General features: G+C 39.5%; 1 protein-coding gene across 3 annotated transcripts in view; it reads left to right on the top strand.

Annotated features, from left to right (window-relative positions):
• ANKRD11 (ankyrin repeat domain containing 11) overlaps positions 1–2,857 on the top strand; it is a 213,681-nt gene extending 210,824 nt beyond the window's left edge. For all 3 annotated transcript variants that reach the window (XM_054588966.1, XM_054588967.1, XM_054588968.1), the window contains one exon: positions 1,578–2,857. In XM_054588966.1, the coding sequence (XP_054444941.1) occupies positions 1,578–1,763 (186 nt within the window). In that variant the 3' untranslated portion in view covers positions 1,764–2,857. The remainder of the gene's footprint in view (positions 1–1,577) is intronic.
• The last annotated feature ends 12,110 nt before the right edge of the window (positions 2,858–14,967 follow it).

Here is a 14,967-nt window from a genome sequence, read left to right as displayed (position 1 = left end):
GATGGTTGCGGAGTCACACCGTTGCTCTTCATCCACCACCAGTCAGGCCTGAAGGGAGCCGCAGGGAAGATTCTCCTATAGCAAGAGAGAGAATTTTTAACCACATTAAAATTAGACGTTAAATGTACATTAAAAATGCTACATAAGTCCAATTTCCTTAACATACAAAAGGGTTTATAAACTTAACAAGGAAAAAAGTAGATAGAAACAAAAATTAGTGAAGCATGTGGAGTCAGCGCATGAAAGAGAGGAAGCAGCAACACTTTCATGAGGCCATGTTCCATGTGGCCATTCGTTTCAGAACCACCAGTAAACTGGATCCTATTTAGAAAGACAGACTGCCAGCCTCCTGCAGTTGGGGACAAGTGTCCTTTGGTAGTTTTGTAGGGTAAACAGCATCAAATTTCACAGTGTTTTTGACCACCTAACTTAGCAAGTTCACTTCAGTTGTTTAAAACTGAGGGATGTGTAAAAACAAAAGTTCATTGGAACAACCCAATAAAATGGAAGCCCCAGAAGCCCATCAATAAATCTGTGAATAAATGGAGTGTGGGAACATCTGAAGATTGAAATACTATAAAACATTTTAAATTGGGCAGATGTGGCCTGACTTGTGAGGGTATCTGAGCTGCTTAATGAAGACGGTCCATCCTGAGGTCCAGACACATTCCAGCGCACATGTTGGAAGACAGTTCGAGCTATGACTGCTACACTGCAGCACACAGTGGTTATTTCCAGAAGACTAAAGATTGAGGAAGATTTTTTCCCCCATGCCGTCAACACACTTTTTAAAAAATTACTTTCAAGCAAATCATGCATTGTAATATTCTGTCCCAAATATTTTCTTGAGTCTACATCTAAGAAAATAAGATTATGTTGCTCTACAGTCCCTGTAACATTGTCAGACTTTCTTAATCAAAAGTATGGTCTTCTGCCTGGCCATGTCTGAATCCCCTTTGTTCCCAGAATATGTCCCACCCCAGATCCTCATGTGCTACAGCTGATAATGTCCCATTTCAGTAATCAGTGAATCATTATTTTAGTTTTTAACTTTGTACCTACTTAATATGATTTATTACCCATTTAATAATATACCCAATGAAGACTAAACACTTTAAAACTTAAACCATAGGTAACCTTTTTAAAAAGTAAACGTACTTTGAAAAGACATTTCTAATATAAATGCATGTGAAATTAATATTACTACCTATATATAAAATAATTGTAAAACAAAAGGAAATTAGTTGCAAATTCTAATTAGATGCTGTTGTGAAACCCATGGAGGGTAGGGGCACAGAGCAGGGGTAGACGACTTATGTGGTCAGTAAGACCACTCACAGGGCAAGATGAGAAGGTTGGGGTGGTCCGACAGTCAGTCTGGTGCTGCGGGCCAGGCACAGAGGCAGGCCATCCTGCAGCCAGAGCTTGGCGCAGGTCCCTCAGCCCTGTCCTCCCAGTGGATATTGCAGCAGGGTGAGTGGGCAGGGGGGTCCTGGCCCAGTCCTCTTGCTTGAGCACCATAGTGGGTGGGCTGGGGTCTTGCCTTCACTTCCTCACCTGCTGTGCTTTCCATGCAGACATGTCTCCTGATGCGGCAGCAGCATGAGGCTGCGGCCCTCAACGCTGTGCAGAGGATGGAGTGGCAGCTGAAGGTCCAGGAACTGGACCCCGCCGGGCACAAGTCCCTGTGTGTGAATGAGGTGCCATCCTTCTACGTGCCCATGGTAGATGTCAATGATGACTTTGTGCTTCTGCCAGCCTGATGCACACAGGACAGCTGCACAGGACACAAGCAAGGGCCACATGGGTCAGCCCAGCGCTGCTGCTGAGTCCAGGCAGCGGAAGGAGGCCTTGTCCCTCACGTAGGAACACCCAGGGAAAAACCTGCACTTTGCCCCCTGGAGCAAGGCTCTTTTATACCAGCTGCCAAGGGAGGACAAGGAGACCTCGGGGACAGACACGGCGGCCTTGCGGTCTGTTTTCCAGCCAGCTGCACGGGCATTTCAGAAGCTGCAGAACGGATTGTGTTTTTAAAAAGTTCTTGTTCCATTCTGATCAACTAAAGGAAATAAAATTAAGGTGTCCACTCCTCACAAACTGTGACCTTCAGGTCAGAGCAGGGAGAGTGCCATCCTGGCTGCAGTCCTGTTGCCATGGAGCTGCTGATAGCCACAGGCCTCAGACTGGGGCTGGGACACTGTGCCGCCCACCTGCCTGCCACAGAGGGACACAGAGCCAGGACTCTCCAGTTGTGTTTTTAATGGAGTCAAATCCACGTGGTTTGTATATTTTTTCCTTTAATCTTGGGCATTTTGTTTCTCTTTCTGAGAACATAACTTGAAACACTACAGAGCCAATAATCATATAAAAAGTGTACCCGTAAACGCTGTACAGTTTTATACACATTCACAATGTACTTTTGCTGCCTTCTAGATAATTTATTTTGCAACACATTACTGCACAGTTGTAAATAACTTATGTACTGTAACATCACTTCAGTTATGTGTAAAGAAATAAATAAATTAATTAAATGCTCTTTGTACATGACAGTCCCCTCCCTGGGAGGGGCCGATGTGCAGGACTGTGAGATGAGGAGTCACCACTAGAAAATTCCATTGTCTTAAACTTTTTTCCTACCAAATGATTAGCTTTTAATTGAAACAAATTATACAGCTCACCCTTGAACAGCGTAGTCAAAAACCTCAGTACAATTTCTGACTCCCTCAAAACTTAACTACTAATAATAAACTACTATTGACCAGAAGCCTTATAGGTAACATAGTTGATTAACACATATTTTGTGTACTATGTGTATTATATACTGTATTCATACAGTAAAACTAGAAAAAAATATTAAGAAAGCTCTAAGGAAGAAAAAATACACTTACATTTATTGGAAAAATGCACATGTAAGTGGACCCATGCAGTTCAAACCCATGCCGTCAAGGGTCAAATGTATTTTCCCCTCCTTTCTGGCCCTCACTGGGAACTGAAGGGCCACCCTCTGCTGCCCCAGGCGCTGCTCAGCCCACAGTGGGAGATGTGAGCTGGGGAGGCCTGGAGTCTGAGCCATCTGCTGCAAAATGCTGAGGCTTCCCCTCTGCTGAGGAGACAGGGTATGGGAACAGACAGGACCAGCCCTCGGCTGCCAGAAACGTAACAGGATGCCTGTGTCATCTGTCCTGAAGTGCCTATTAGGAGTAGGAAGGGAACAGAGTCACTTGCTGCTGGAGCAACAGGTTCTCTGGGCATCGCAGCCTCGAAGAGACCACTGTCCAGGCTGGACCAGCTCTCACTCCCTGGTTCGCCTGCTCCCTGAGTTGAGAGCTTCCACTTGGGGTTGAGTCTGCACTGCTGACAGTTTCTCCTGTGAAGCAGCAGTTGGTGTGGGGTCCACACGTTAGGAACCCTGGTGTGAGCAGAAAACCGGCTCCAGGAGCAAGAGTTGGAGGTTTGAGCCCAGCACATCCCAGGAGAGACTGGGCCTTACACTGAGCAGACAGGGCACTCGCACCCTGTGCTCCTGTCCAAGGATGACACCTGCAGGAATCATGAGAATCAGCGTGGTGGCTCCACGGTGTGCCAGACCCGTCTATGGGTGCTCCCCAAAGTGGCATTTTCCCCTAGGTCACCCTTACCCCGTCCTGTCTACAACTCCTGTTCCAACGTCTTGGCTCACAGTTGCCACACCCCCCGCACCTGGGGTGCTGCAGGAATGCATAGTGTGTGGAGAGGCAGGTCCGGGCAATGGTCTGGGTAGACGTTTTCCTTTCTCATCTCCGGGCTCTCTCAGCCTCTTCACACTTCCTTATACCTGGTGGGGGCGCGCAGCAGGAGCTATAGAAATGAGCCCACGTGTCCAGCTCTGCCTTGTAGTGTTGTGAGCATTCCTGGTGCCACATCTGCTGCAGAGCAGCCTTCCCGAAAGTGCGCCCCAGACTCGCCTGAGGTGGCCTGCACACATTTCCCCAGGTACAGTAGGGTTCCTGGGCCTGCCCTGGGCTCTCCACGGGCAGGGTCTTTGTTTCCCCAGCACCTGGTGTGACCTTGCAGGGTCGGTTCCTGGGATGATGGCGGAGGCAGCACCTCCTCTTCTGACTTTCTTCTCCCCTTGGTGCGAATCCCTTCCAGGCTGGTCTTACCACTAGTGTATCTAGAAAGGGGCACAGATATGCTAGCAGAAATCCAATGTATTTTCTGGGTAAAAGTTAGTTGTTTTCCTAATCACAGAACTCAGGTCACAGTAACACTTAAGCAGCTTAAGGCCACAACATCGGAAATTGTGGAACCCCAAGCCCCTGTGCGGGAGGCCACCTGCACAGCAGGCACAGCATGGTGGGCATCAGTGAGGTGCTCTATGCCCCAGTGGATGTTTATAAATAAAGTCTTAAAAACAAAGGCTGTCTGTGGTTCTGCTCCCAGTGTTCATCTCTGTCAGGGCTTGAAGAGTTGGTGCAGGCATTTCTAGAACATCCAGGAGTCTAGAATTGTGCTTGGTCTGGAGATACTGCTGATGGTCCCTGAGGCCTGTGTCAGGCTGCCCTCTCAGGAGTGTCTGACTTGAGCTGGAGGAAGGCAGTGCTTGGCCCCAGGCACTGGGGTCTTAACCATTAGGCCTCTGCTCGACACACCTGGCACCCTCACTGCAGCCTGGGGTCCTAGCTCTGGCACAGATGGGTGCTGAATTCCTCATGGATGAGAGGGTTCACCACCCATAATTCAAGACCTCTGCCTGATTCCTTGGCCTTCAGAGGCTTCAGAACCTTAAAAGTATTAAAAACAAACTAGACAAATGCCCAGCCACCATGTGCTATGGGCCAACATGTCAGTCTAGACATGGTCCTTAATATCAAGAAACCTGGTCCCTTGCACAGGGTAACCCCCAGCTTAGATGATAAAAGAAATGAAGAGCTTTTCCCAACCTGCAGAAGAATATCTGATAGCAAAAGAAAACCCAAGTTAAAATGTTAGGACTAAAAAATTAAGGAAAACAAAAAGCTTCCTACATAGACAATAGCAGAATGTAAAGATACAGAGAACTTGAAGAGAGAGCAATAGAAATTATTTACTTTGAATTACAAAGTGAAAAGTAGACTTTTTTAAATTAACAGATCCTCGGGTACCTGGGGGACACAAAGATCTAACATTCATGTCATTAGAGTCCCACCAGGAGAAGAGAAAGGATGATGCTGAAAAAAACTAGGAAAATAAAAGGCTGAAAAATGCTAAGTTAGGCAAAAAATATAAACATAGATTCAAGAAGCTAAGCAAACCTAAAAGGATAAACTCAAATCAATACCTAAATAAATCTGACTACTGAAAGCCAAAAAAAAGAAATAAACAATCTGAAAACTACAAAAATAATTTCATTAACAAGAGGATCACAAGGATTAAAATATGTAGGAATTAACCAAGCAGGTGAAAGACTAGTACACGGAAAACTACAAAACAGAGCTTAAAAAAAGAAGAGAGACATAATGAAAATACACCCCATATTCATGGACTGGGAGACTAATCTTGTTCAGCTGTCAGTACTACACAAAGCAGTCGCAATCGCTATCAAAATCCCAAAGACTTTTTTTTTAGAGTAGAGTCAAATATTCAGACTACTGAGAGCGAAACTATGTGCCAAATCCCGAAAGAAAAGCCTATTGTAAAATTTATATAAAATCTGAAGGGGCCTCAAATAGCTGGAACAATTTTGAAGAAGAAAAAAAAACTAGAGGACTCACACTTCTATTTCAAAACTTATTCCTAAAATACAGTAATTACTACAATGTGAAACTGTGATAGAGACCAATGGAATAGAATGGAGAGTTCAGGAATAAACCCTCACATATATGGTCAAATAATTTTTGACAAGAGGGCAATGACCATTCAATGGGAAAGGACAGTCTTTTCAACAAACGGTGCCGGGTAAACTGGATATCCACATGCAAAAGACTTAACTGGACCCATAATTATCTAACACCATATATAAAAACTAATCAGAAATGACAAGGTGAAAAGGAATTTGATCTTGTTAGCTCTGAAGAGAGAAATGGGGTTGTGAACCAAGGAATACAGGCAGCCTCTAAAAAGAGGAAAAGGCAGAAAGATTCTCCCCCAGAGCTGTAAGAAAGAAATGCCACCCTAGAAACCTGGATTTTGTCCTGCAAAACCCACTTCAGACTTCTGATCTCTGAAACAGAGTGATATCAGAGAAATTGCAGCATGAGAAATCCCCTTGGTCTCTCCCCTTGAAGTTTCAACTTGAACAGCTGTGACTCAGCAAAGGATTCCCTGCTCAACCCACAAACTTGCCTGAGAGATCTGTGCACTGACATCTAAAGGTGGGAAAGCAGGAACAAATAGGGGAGGTGAGAAGGGAAAAGGACTGAGATGATCCACGATGCAGCCCTGGAGCCAGGAGCTCACAGTGCATCTTAGCCTGGAGAGGGGGAAGAATCTAGTGGATGGCGCTCCATTCCGCAGAGAAGAGTAGGGAGATTTGGTAGGCATTCCTGTAGCAGTGAGCAGCAGGAGCTGTGGTTGTCGGGCAGGTGGAATTCCAGACACAGAAACATAGCCACGGAGCTCTGCTGTCCCGTAGCCTCCCGGAGCTAGGCTCCCTTCACCCTTGTTGTAGGGTTATGGGGCATATTATCTGCAAACCCAAGAACTGGTACTACAGAATCCCATTTTTCCCTGAGCAAGAGGTACACTCTGCGACCAGTCCTGAGATCAGGACACTCGGGGGACCCCACAGAGGTACAAGGTCGCCATTACTGTGAGGGCAAAATAGAAGCTATCCAGTCCCCATGCATTATAGCTACACTGATGGAAGCAGCAGCATCGCTGGGATTTCACAAAGCTAAAAACAATGGCAACAACAAAAACTCCTGAGATTCAGCACCACGTAGCTGCGTAGGCAGAGAAGGAAACCATCAAACACGTGAATAACCAAAGTAGTGAGGCAGCTCAGAAAAGAAAATGAATCGCCAGAAAATGTACCCAAAGACATGGAAGTATGACATATAAATGACAGAGAAGTCAAGATTGCAGTTCTAAAAGTACTCAACAAGATATGAGAAAATACAGACAATTTAATGCACTCAGAAAACAAATCAATGAACAAAATGAGTACTTTACCAAAGAGATTGAAACTTTAAAAAAGAATTAAATAGAAATTCTGGAGATGAAGATTTCAAAAGGAAATAAAAAATGAACTAGTGAACATAGGAATTAGAGGTGACCAGATGAAGGAAAGAATTATTGATATCAAAAGTGGAAATCTAAACATGATGCAGAAAGAAGAATTGAGCATAAAAAACATGAAAGAACTCTATGAAAACCATCTGACTCCATCAGAAAAAAGTAATACAAGAATAATAGACATACTAGAAGAGAGGGAGAGGGGAATGAAGAGACTATTGAAACAAATAGTTGATAAGAACTTCCCAAACGTATGGAAAGAGCTAGATCTTCGAATCCAAGAAGGAAACAGAGCACATAGTTACTCAATGCAAAGAAGCCTTCTCCAAAACACATTGTACTAAGACTGTCAAAAATTAATGACAAAGAATTCTCAAAGCAGCCAGGGAAAATACGTAAGTAACCTACAAAGAAAAGCCCATCAGGTTATCATTGGGTTTCTCAGCAGAAACTCTACAAGCCAGAAGAGAATGGAGTCAAATATTCAAACTACTGAGAGAGAAACTACCTGCCAAGAATAATATATCCAGCAAAGTTATCCTTTAATTATGAAGGAGAAATAATGACTTTTACAGACATAAAGAGGTTGAGGGAATTTATCACCAGAAGATCTCCATTGCAAGAAATACGCAAGTGGTTTATTCTACTTGAAACAAAAACCAAAAGGTCACAAAACTACAAGTAAGATTACAAAAAAACTTACAGCATAAATGGGTAATTTGAGACAACAAAAACATAAAAGGGAGTAAAGGTCTTATTTTGTCAAGGAAAATGGAGATCAGACGCATTCCAAAGGAAAAGGACATAAGAAACTTTCTTTTTCATAAACCTAATAATTAACCTCACAAACAAAAAACCAAAACTGAGATGCATAGATTTAAAAAAGGAAACAAAGGAAAGAACTATGGAATACTACCAAATAAAAACAACAGCCAGAAATACAAAAGAAAATAACCAATGGAGGCACACAGCTACCAGAAAAAAAATAAAATGGTTATAGAAAATCCTTATACATCAATAATTACCATAAATGTAAATGGACTGAATTCACCAACAAAAGGCACAGAATAACAGACTGGATCAAAAAACAAAACCCCACCAAATGCTGCCTTCAGGAGACACATCTAAGCTGAAAAGACAAAGTTAGACTCAAAGTGAAGGGGTAGAAACTGATTCTGTAAGCAAATAACATCCACAGAAAAGCAGGTATAGCCATACTTATATCTGACAATGTAAATTTCAAGATAACAACAGTTACAAGAAACAAAGATGGACATCTTATAATATAAAGGGAACACTACATCAAGGAGACATTATGCTTCCTAATATATATGCACCCAATCAGAGAGAACCAAAATGTGTAAAGTAACTACTAACAGAACTAGAGGGAGAAATAGACTAAAACACAATCACTGTTGGGGACCTTAATACTCCGTTGACAGCTCTATAGATCATCCAACCATAAAATCAACTAGAACTAGAAAAAGAAGAAAAAAAGCAACCCAAAGTCAGAAGAAAGTAATAAAAATTAAAACAGAATTCAATGAAATAGAGAACAAAAAGACTATACAAAAAGTAATCCTGGTTCTCTGAAAAGATTAATAAAATTGACAAACTCCTGGCTAGACTCACTAAGGAAAAAAGAGAAGAGAAGTAAAACCACAAATGAAAGAGAATTGCTACAGACGTCACAGATAAACAAAGGATAATACTAGAATACTATGAAAGACTATATGCCACCAAATTCAATAACCTAGAAGAAATGGATAAGTTCCTAGAAATATATAACCTTCCTAGACTGAATCATGAAGAACTGGAAAATCTGTACAGACCAACAAACAGTGAGGAAATTGAAACAATCCCCAAAAACCTCCCAAAAAATAAGTCCAGGGCCAACGGCTTCACCAGTAAATTCTACCAAACATTCAAAGAAGATTTGATACCTACCTTCTCAAACTCTTCCAAAAAACTGAAGAAAAGGCAATACTCCCTAAAACATTTGATGAGGCCAGCATAACCCTAGCACCAAAATCTGGTACGTATAACACACACAAAAAAAGAAAACTATGGACCAATATCTCTGATGAATACAGATGCAAAAATCCTAAACAAAATACTTGCAAATAGACTACAACAATACATTAAAAAAATAATACATCACAATCAAAAGCATGAGGATGGTTCAACATATGCAAATTGATCAACGTAATACAACACATTAACAAAACACAGGATATTTGATAAGATACAACATTAATTTATTAAGATACTCAATAAAATGGGTACAGAAGGAAAGCATAATAAACATAATAAAGGCCATATACAACAAACTCTCAGCCAAAATCATATTCAATAGGGAAAAACTGAAAGCTTTTCTTCTAAAATCAGGAACAAGACAAGGATGCTCACTCTCATCACTGTTATTCAAGACAGTTCTGGAAGTCCCAGCCAGAGCAATCAGGCAAGAGAAAGAAATAAAAGGTATCCAAATTGAGAAGGAATAATTAAAAGTATCACTTTTTGCAAATTACATGATTCTGTATATAGAAAACCCTAAAGACTACACACACACACACACACACACACACACACACACAACTATTCAAAACAAATACAGTAACGTCACAGGATACAGAATCAATGTACAAAAATCCACTGCTTTCCTATATAATAATAATAATAATGAAGCTTAAGAAAAAGAAATGAAAAAATTCCTTTTGCAATTGCAACCAAAAGAATAAAATACCTAGGACTAAACTTACTAAAGGATGTGAAGGACCTATATACTGAAAACGACAATGCATTATTTTAAAAGACTGGAGTGGGAGTGGGGGGGATCGGTAGAAGAGGGTAAAGGGGTAAAAATTGAGACAACTGTAATAGAATAAACATGATTTATAAATTAAAAAAAAGATTGGAAAAGATGGGATGAAATGGAAAGATGATCCATTTTCATGGGCTGAAAGAATCAATAGTTAAAATGGCCATATTATCCAAAGAAATATGATATAATGCAATCCCCATCAAAAATCTCAATACCATTTTTTAAAGAAATAGAACAAAAATAATCAGATTTGTATGAAACCACAAAAGACCCAAAATAGCCAAAGCAGTCCTGAGAATAAAGAACGAAGCCAGAGGTGTCACACTACTTGACTTCAAATTATACTACAGAGCTATAATCAACAGCACAGTATTGGCACAAAAACAGACACACTAACCAAGAGAACTGAATTCAGAGCCCAGAAATAAAACCACATGTACACGGCTAAATAATGTTTGTTAAAGGAACCAAAAACACACAATGGAGAAAAGAAAGCCTGTTCAACAAATGGTGCTGGGAAAATTGGAAAGCGATATGCAAATAATGAAACTAAATTACAGTTTGTCCCCATGTACAAAAATTAATTCAAAATGGATCAAAGACCTAAATATAAGATCTGAAATAATAAATTACAGAGAAGAAAACATAGGTACTAAACTTATGGACCTTGGTCATAAAGAACATTTTAAGAATTTGTGAAGGAAGTGAAGGCAAAAATAAGTGAATAGGACTACTATCAAACTAAAAGTCTTCACACAAAAGAAACTGACAACAAAACAAAAAGGCAACTAGCCAAACAGGAAATGACATTTGCAAATGACAGCTCAACAGGGGTTAAAATACAAAATATATGTAAAACTCATACAACTCAACACCAAATAATCCAATTAAAAAATGGACAGAGGACCTGAACAGACACCTTTCCAAAGAAGACATACACCTGGCTATCAGATATATGAAAAGATGTTCAACTTCGCAAGCTACTAGGGAAATACAAATCAAAACAAAAATGAGGTATCACCTCACATCTCTTAGAATGGCTATTAACAATAAGACAGGTAATAATAAGTGCTGGAGCTCCAGCCGGTGTGGCTCAGTTGGTTGGAGCATCATCCCATAAACCAGATGGTCACAGGTTCAATTCCCTGTCAGGGCACGTGCCTAGGTTGCAGGTTTGGTCCCCTGTCAGGGCGTTGAGAGGGAACCAACTGATGTTTCTCTCACATCATTGTTTCTCTTTCTCTATCTCCCTTCCCTCTCTGGAATCAATGGAATTATCATCAAGTGAGGGTTTAAAATAAAAAAAAATAAATAAATAAAAAGTGTTGGAAAGGTTGCACAGATAAATGAACCCTCATTCACTGCTAGTGGGAATGTAAACTGGTACAGCCATTACAGAAAACAGTTTGGCAGTTCCTCAAAAAATTAAGAATAGAGTCACTGTATGACCCAGCAATCCTTCTTCTGGGTTATCTACTCAAAAACATTTATTTACAAAAATACATGCAAATAAATGTTCATTGCAGCATTATTTACAGTAGCCAAGACATGGAGACAACCAAAGTATACTTTGATAAAGGATTGAATAAAGATTGGTGTGTACACACACACACACACACACACACACACACACACACACACACAAATGGAATACTACTCAGACATAAAGAAAGATGATATATTTTCATGTGTGACAACATGGATGGACCTTGAGAATATTATGCTAAGCGAAATAAGACAGTCAAAAAAAGCTAAGAACCATATGATTTCACTCATATGTGGGATATACAACTGAAACTCATAGACACAACAGTATGGTGGTGGTTACCAGAGGGAAGGGGGTGGGGGAGTAGAAAAGGATAAAGTGGGCCAAATATATGGCGATAGAAGATGATGTGACTTTGGGTGGTGAGCACACAGTGCAATATACAGATCATGGACCATAGAAATATACACTTGAAACCTATATGGCCTTATTGACGAGTGTAACCCCAATAAAGTTAACTTAAAAATAAATAAATAAAACATTGAAAAAATTAGCTCAAAGTGGATCAAAGACTTAAATATAAATATAAATATAAAACAGATTATAAATATAGAACAGAAGATAACATAGAGGAAAAGCTTCATGACACTGGATATGGCAATAACTCCTTAGATATGAGATCAAAGGCACAACAACAAAAGAAAAAGAAACAAATTGGACTTCATGAAAATTAAAGTTTTGTTCATCAAAAGACAATATCAAGCCCTAGCTGGGTGGTTCAGTTGGTTGGAGCATCATCCCGTACACTAAAAGTTCGTGGGTTTGATCCCTGGTCAGGGAACATATGTAAGTTGTGGGTTTGATCCCTGGTCAGGGAACATATGTAAGTTGTGGGTTCAATGCCTGGTCTGGGTGCATAAGGAAGGCAACCTATCAATGTTTATCTCTCACATCCATGTTTCTTTCTCTCTCTCTCTTCCCCCCTTCCTCTCTCTCTCTCTGAGATAAGTAAAAATCATATCCTGAGGTGAGGATTAAAAAATTAAAAAAAAGAAAAAAGAAAAAAAATGTAGTTTTCAAAGCCACTGAACGGGAAGAAATATTTAAACCTTATATCCAGTAAGGGATTAATATCCAGAATATATAGAGAACCCCTAAAACTCAACAACAAAATAACAAGCAACCCAATTCAAGAATGGGCAAAGGAATAGTCATTTCTCCAAAGAAGATGCATGAAGAGCCAATAAGCATATGAAAAGATGCTGAACATCACCAACCATTAGGGAGGAGTATGACAGAAGGAGAAGAGAAAGAGCAAGAAATTGGAAATCTGAAAAAAATAGTGAAAGAAAACTTCTCTGATTTGGTGAAGGAAATGAACATGCAAGTCCAGGAAACACAGAGAGAGTCCCAATCATGATGGATGCAAAGAGGCCCACTCCAAGACACATCATAATTAAAAGGACAAAGGTTAACGATAAAGAGAGACTCTTAAAAGCAGCAAGAGAAAAAAAATTAGTTACCAGATGGTTGCCAAATGGGAGGGGGGAGGGGAGAATAGGTGAAGAGGTGAGGGGATTAAGAAGTACAAATAGGTAGTTACAGAATAGCCATGGGGATGTAAAGTACAGTATAGGAAATGGAGAAGCCAAAGGACTTATACTCAGGACCCATGGACATGAACAGTGGTGAGTGAATTGCCTGAAGGAGTGGGGGGTGCTGGTTGTAGGGCGACAAAGGGGAAAAAAGTCAGGACAACCGTAGGAGTATAATCAATAAAATATAACTTTAAAAAATCAGCCAGGACAGTAAATCTGAACATCATCAAATAAACTAACCTAATTAACATTTATAGAACACTTCACACAACAAAAGAAGAATACATATTATTCTCAAGTACAGGGAACATTTACCAACACATACCACACTTTGGTCATAAAAAAGTCTCAACAAATTCAAAGGATTCAAGTCACATAAAATATGTTCTCATTCATAATGGAATTAAACTACAAAACAATAACAGAAAGATCCTTTTAAAATCTCCAAGTATTTAGGAATTAAATAATATGTTTCTTAAAAATCCATAGATCAAAGAATAAATCAAATGGGAAATCGAAGAACTGGTATTGGGTTGGCCAAAAAGTTCATTTAGTTTTTCCATAAAATAAAAGACACATTTTTTCATTTTCACCAGTAACTTTATTGATTTGGATATTTTGAGCATGTTGGCTCTCTCCCACGTGGTATAATGTTGATTGTTCTCAATTAATGTCTCGATTTGATCACTGTCAACTTCAATTGGTCCACCCAACCTTGGAGCATCGTCCAGCGAGAAATCTCCAGCATGAAACTTTGTAAACCAATTTTGACACGTTTGATCAGTCACAGCACCCTCTCCATACACTGCACAAAATCTTTTTCTGAATTTCAGTTTCATTTTTACCTTCTTGAAATAAAAAGCATAATACGCTGAAAGTGTTGCTTATTTTCTTCCATCTTCAATATTAAAATGGCTACACAAAAATTCACCAGTTTTGATGTTATTTTAAAATGCATGCTGATATGACAGCTGTCATAATACAATCTAACAAAATTGTTTTGAATGAAGTTAAAGACAACTAAGCACTCCTAGAGCCATCTTAACGGAAAAACCCAAATAACTTTTAGCCAACCCAATACTCTGATAAGATCAATAAAATTGATTTCTAGCCAAATTGTTCCAGAAAAAGAGTAAAGACGTAAGTTATCAATATCAGAATGGATGATGTTGCTAAACATCTTCCAGATATTAAAGGGATAATGAAGGGAATATATGAACAACTTTTATACCAATAATTAACAACGTAGATGTATGGACAATTCCATCAGAGACACAAATTACCAAAGCTCATCCATGAATAAATACATAACCTGAATAGTTCTATAGCTATCAAAGACACTGAAGGTGTAGTTTAAATTTTCTATTTTCTATTTTATTTTTTCAATTACAGCTGACATTTAGTATGATACTAGTTTCAGTTTTAAGCATAATAATTAGACATACAACTTATGAAGTGATTTCCCCAGTAAGTCCAGTACCCACCTGGCACCATACATAGTTATCACAATATTTTTTTTCATTTTTATTTATTTATTTTTCTGGAGTCAGCTTTCATGATTCAATACATTAAGGAGGGATAAATAATGAGTACATTTTAAATATTTCAAATACAAATAAAAGATGGCTAAATAGCCAATCTACTGAATTTCTCCCAAACAAATGACTTCAGAACCCATCCGAAACATATCATCACTGTTTTCTTTTTTTTATTCAATATTATTTTTGTATTAGTTTCAGGTGTACAGCATAATGGTCAGACAATCATATACTTTACAAGTGTTCCCCCTGATATTTCCAGTACTCAACTGGCACCATACATAACACTATTATTGCCTATATTCTCTGTGTTGTACTTTACATTCC

Source organism: Pteronotus mesoamericanus, unplaced genomic scaffold, assembly GCF_021234165.1.
Source record: "Pteronotus mesoamericanus isolate MK-2021 breed Mesoamerican mustached bat unplaced genomic scaffold, CSHL_Meso_final scaffold_165, whole genome shotgun sequence".
Taxonomy (NCBI): Eukaryota; Metazoa; Chordata; class Mammalia; order Chiroptera; family Mormoopidae; genus Pteronotus; species Pteronotus mesoamericanus.
The sequence above is the reverse complement of the archived record's forward strand: the minus strand, read 5'-3'. Positions and strand labels throughout refer to the sequence as shown.